Here is a 5,000-nt window from a genome sequence, read left to right on the forward strand (position 1 = left end):
TCCCTAGATACATTTATTTATTCAATTCAATTTTGGATCTATTCCGAGTATATGGAATGTGCTAAAGATTCAAAACTCATTTTTATCTTTTTTTTTTAGAAAAAAAAAAAAAGAAATAATCCATTAAAATTTATGCGAAATGCTTTTCTATTTCTAGAATGTCCAATATATGTTTTATATCTTCTATGCGAAAATGTTTCATTTTCATAAGGTCTTCTTCACTGTTATTCAAAAGGTCTAATAATGTATGTATATTCGACCTTTTAAGGCAATTATAGACCCTGGGGTGCAATTCTAATTGGTCAATAAAAATAGATTTCAATACTATTTCGTTTTGATTTTTACGTGGTTTAGCCAATCTATCATGAAAAGTAAAAGGGGGTAAAGTAACTTTGTGTTGGTTTTTTTCTAAATGGAAATTTTCTTCTTCTGCATGTAAAAAGGGAATAAATAAATCAATCAAATTCCGGGAAGCCTCATGAAGTGCTTCTTTAGGAGTTAAACTTCCATTTGTCCATATTTCGAGAAAAAGTATCTCTTGTTTTTCATTCCCATTCGCATAAGAATGAATACTATGATTGGCATTTCGAACAGGCATGAATACAGCATCTATAGGATAACTTCCGTCTTGAAAGTTATTTGGCGTTTTTATACGATACCCGCGATGCCTTTCGAGTTGTAATTCAATACACAAATTAATTGGTTCCGTTAGGTTCGCTATAGGCTGTGTATTATCAACGATTTCTACCGAAGGTGGTAAGATGATGTCTTGAGCAGTTACATATCGGGGACCTTTGACACAAATAGACGCATCACGAGTTCCATAAAGATTACTTCTCAATACAATTTCTTTCAAATTCATTAAAATTTCATGTACAGATTCTTGAATACCCACTATGGTAGAATATTCATGTGGTATTTTATCAAATTTTGCGCGTGTGATACATGTTCCTTCTATTTCTCCAAGCAAAACTCTTCGCATCGCAATGCCTATTGTATCGGCTTGGCCTTTCATAAGTGGAGCCAGAATAAAGCGTCCATAATAAAGACGCTTACTGTCTACTCGTGATTCAACACACTTCCACTGCAGTGTCTGAGTAGATACTGTTACCTTCTCGTGAACCATAGTAATATTATTTGATCAGATCATTGAATTATTTATTTCTCTTGAAATATCTTCAATGTTTATTTTTATACACGTCTTTTTTTAGGAGGTCTACAGCCATTATGTGGCATAGGGGTTACATCTCGTATGAAACTTAATAGTATACCACTTCTACGAATAGCTCTTAATGCCGCATCTCTTCCGAGACCGGGGCCTTTTATCATGACTTCTGCCCGTTGCATACCTTGATCCACTACTGTCCGAATAGCATTTCCCGCTGCGGTTTGAGCGGCAAATGGCGTCCCTCGTCTTGTACCCTTGAATCCACAAGTACCGGCGGAAGACCACGAAATTACCCGACCCCTTACATCTGTAATAGTCACAATAGTATTGTTGAAACTTGCTTGAACATGAATAACTCCCTTTGGTATTCTACGCGCATTTTTACGTGAACCAATACGTCTATTCTTACGTGAACCAGTTCTTGGTATAGGTTTTGCCATATTTTATCATCTCATAAATATAAGTCAGAGATATATGGATATATCCATTTCATGTCAAAACAGATCCTTTATTTTTATTTCTGTATTTGTACAACGGTTCCTTTAGATTTATAGAGTCCTTTTTTGTTTAGAAAGATTATCCTTGTCTTTGTTTATGTCTCGGGTTGGAACAAATTACTATAATTCGTCCCCGCCTACGGATCAGTCGACATTTTTCACAAATTTTACGCACAGAGGCTCTTATTTTCATATTTATCATTCCTTAACTTAATTCTAACTTTCTTTATTGGAAGAAAATAAGTTGCTTGAAATTTTTAACTTCGAATTGTATACCCCAAAAATGAATGTTGAAATTGAAAAAACCATCTAATCATTGGAATCTTTTTTCGGAGTCTATAAACTATACGTCCGCTGGTTGAATCATAACGACTTGCTTCACTTTTGCTTCGATTTCCTCGTCCTATACGTATAAAAAAACTACTTATAATCGTTCCTAAAACATAATCTAGAATCATATTTTCATTATCTAAACGAATTCAGACTATACCATTGGGCAGTCATACAGTAATTCAACCTTCATGAATCCTTTTTTTTCTTTCATTTTAGGTCAAACTCCTTGAGGTATCAACTAATATGGGAGGGGTGATATTAGAAAACCGCCCTCTCTCTTTTTTTTTTCACAAATATGAAAGTTCCGCATATAATTCGCATATCAGAAGGATTACCATATATAACATAAAAGTTCTCCACCAATTTCTTCTAATCGAGCCTCTTTGTCTGTCATTATACCCCGAGAAGTAGAAAGAATTACAATCCCCATTCCGCCTAAAATTCTAGGAATTCGTTGATAGTTAGAATATATTCGTAGACCGGGTCGACTGATCCGTTTTAAATTTAAAACAGCTTTATATGGTCCTTTCCTATTCCTTCTATGTCGTAGGGTTAAAACCAAAAAATCTTTGTTGTTTTCCTGATGTTTCCGCATGTTTTCAATAAAACCTTCGCGTAAAAGGATTTTAACAATGTTTTCAGTAATGTTAGTAGATGGTATTCGAACTGTTCTTTTTTTATTCATGTCAGCATTTCGTATAGAGGTTATTATGTCAGCAATAGTGTCTTTATTCATGATAAACTCAGATTATTGTTGTACTCGAATTTTGATATAATCAACATGCTCTTTTTCTGTTTTTCTTTATTTTTTAATTATGAATTCTTAAAGGCATATACGTGAGACACAACCAATCTACTACTAATAATAAATCTCAATTTACTAAATAATCTTAATCAATTTCAGTTAAATACTCAGTAAATACTCAGTTAAATATTATAACTATATTAATTATATTAATTATGTTATAATTAATTATATTAATTATGTTATGGTCTCTTCTTATAATACTTCGGGTGCTAATGAAACTATTTTAGTGAAATTTAACTGTCTTAATTCCCGGGCGATCGCGCCAAAAATTCGAGTTCCTTTTGGATTTCCTTCTTGATCAATAACAACCGCAGCATTGTCATCATATCGTATGATCATACCGTTCTCACGTTTGAGTTCTTTACAAGTACGTACAATTACAGCTCTGATCACTTCTGATCGTTCTAGAGGTGTATTTGGTACTGCTTCCTTGATTACAGCAACAATAACGTCACCAATATGAGCATATCGTCGATTACTAGCTCCTATGATTCGAATACACATTAATTCTCGGGCTCCGCTGTTATCCGCTACATTCAAATGGCTTTGGGGTTGAATCATTTTTTTATCTGTTTTTTCAATTAACACAAAGGGCGAAGTAAAAAAAAAAGAAATGTTGTTTGTTCAAAACAAAAAAGGAAACCTGCAATTGTTTTTTTTTTTCATCAAAAAAACCTTTTCTTTTGGTTCTACGTTCCTATACCGAAATAATGAATTGAGTTCGTATAGGCATTTTTGATGCCGCTAGTGAAATAGCCCTTCTGGCTATATTTTCTGCTACTCCGCTCATTTCATAAAGTATTCTACCGGGTTTGACGACAGCTACCCAATATTCGGGAGATCCTTTCCCCGAACCCATACGGGTTTCTGTAGGTCTTATTGTAACTGGTTTGTCTGGAAATATACGTACCCATACTTTCCCACCACCGCGGCGGACATTTCGTGTCATTGCTCGTCGACCGGCTTCAATTTGTCGAGATGTGATCCAAGCGGGTTCAAGCGCTTGAAGAGCATATCTACCGAAGCAAATACGATTACCTCGATAAGATATTCCTTTCATTCTTCCTCTATGATGTTTACGGAATCTGGTTCTTTTGGGGTTATAGTTGATGGTTGCTTATTAATTCCATCTCTACTACAGAACTGGACATGAGAGTTTCTTCTCATCCAGCTCCTCGCGACTGAAACGATTAAAAAATAATATCTATGTATTTATATTTATGTATTTAATGAATAATATACTGAAAAAATATATTGACTCATGAGATTTTTTGAAATTTCATCTAATCTATTAGAAATTTGTATATCTTGTTTTGATATATAACTAAACATGGATTCGATTTATAGAGAATTTTTATTTAGAGATACATTTAGAGATAATAGTATAGATAAAGTCATTTTGTTATAAGGTTATAATGAATCTTTATTTTGTTTTGCTTTTTATTATCATATCAGATCGGCTAAAATTTAGAAATCCAATAAAATCAAAATTTTCGCGGGCGGATATTTACTCTTTCAATATTCAGTTGTAGGATTAGTCTATGACATCACCTTTCAGAATAAATGAATTGGTTTCTGGTTCGTTCCGCCATCCTACCCAATGAATCATTAAGATTCGTTTTCAATATAATCTTATGTATTCACAGGTTCTATCGTTCCCATCGCTTCTCGATTAATGGTTAAGTCTGACTTCTACAACGGAGCCCCTAACGAAATTTGATTTGTTCTCGAGTCAATCCTCTCAGTATTTATTGGCTCGGGGCTCTTGATTCTTTTTCTATGAACAGATTTCTATAATTATAGACCAATCAGTATTAATGCTTTATTACATTCCTCGTTCTGAGATGAATCATAGACCTTACATATTGGAATCATATATCATTGATATTTTTTTTTTTTCGCTCTTTCTCTCATCCTTCCATTTATCCGCATATTTTTTTTCTTTACAACTCAGACTCAGATTAGTTTTTTCTTTTTTGTTGTTTGTTTATGCAAAAAAGATTTCAGTTGCTACGTTGATATGACCAATATATCATATCTCGACCGGTTTTTTATATCCAGATAATGCGAAACGATGAGTTGGTTATTAGTTCTATATTAGTTCTATATCTATATTAGTTCTATAATAGTTATTAGTTCATACTATGGGCTGGTACTTCTTTCTTTTTTTTGAATCCTAATCCTAAAAAAACCA

General features: G+C 33.4%; 6 protein-coding genes and 1 pseudogene across 6 annotated transcripts in view; all 7 read right to left on the reverse strand. All coding sequences in view use genetic code 11, as the record gives it.

Moving 5' to 3' along the window:
* Positions 1–130: 130 nt before the first annotated feature.
* On the reverse strand, positions 131–1,126 carry rpoA (RNA polymerase alpha subunit). Its single transcript has one exon. The coding sequence runs from the start codon at positions 1,124–1,126 to the stop codon at positions 131–133; it is 996 nt and encodes a 331-aa protein (YP_009256359.1).
* A 65-nt stretch (positions 1,127–1,191) lies between these two features.
* rps11 (ribosomal protein S11) lies at positions 1,192–1,608 on the reverse strand. Its single transcript has one exon. It carries the CDS (start codon positions 1,606–1,608, stop codon positions 1,192–1,194), a length of 417 nt encoding a protein of 138 aa, YP_009256360.1.
* A 136-nt stretch (positions 1,609–1,744) lies between these two features.
* rpl36 (ribosomal protein L36) lies at positions 1,745–1,858 on the reverse strand. Its single transcript has one exon. It carries the CDS (start codon positions 1,856–1,858, stop codon positions 1,745–1,747), a length of 114 nt encoding a protein of 37 aa, YP_009256361.1.
* A 116-nt stretch (positions 1,859–1,974) lies between these two features.
* Positions 1,975–2,209, reverse strand: infA (annotated as a pseudogene).
* A 120-nt stretch (positions 2,210–2,329) lies between these two features.
* On the reverse strand, positions 2,330–2,734 carry rps8 (ribosomal protein S8). Its single transcript has one exon. The coding sequence runs from the start codon at positions 2,732–2,734 to the stop codon at positions 2,330–2,332; it is 405 nt and encodes a 134-aa protein (YP_009256362.1).
* Positions 2,735–2,998: 264 nt separating this feature from the next.
* On the reverse strand, positions 2,999–3,367 carry rpl14 (ribosomal protein L14). Its single transcript has one exon. It carries the CDS (start codon positions 3,365–3,367, stop codon positions 2,999–3,001), a length of 369 nt encoding a protein of 122 aa, YP_009256363.1.
* Positions 3,368–3,503: 136 nt separating this feature from the next.
* Positions 3,504–5,000, reverse strand: part of rpl16 (ribosomal protein L16) — a 1,517-nt gene continuing 20 nt past the window's right edge. Inside the window, exon 2 of the mRNA in view lies at positions 3,504–3,908. Within this exon, the coding sequence (YP_009256364.1) occupies positions 3,504–3,908 (405 nt within the window). The remainder of the gene's footprint in view (positions 3,909–5,000) is intronic.

The sequence above is a fragment of the chloroplast genome of Ziziphus jujuba (assembly GCF_031755915.1).
Source record: "Ziziphus jujuba chloroplast, complete genome".
NCBI lineage: Eukaryota > Viridiplantae > Streptophyta > Magnoliopsida > Rosales > Rhamnaceae > Ziziphus > Ziziphus jujuba.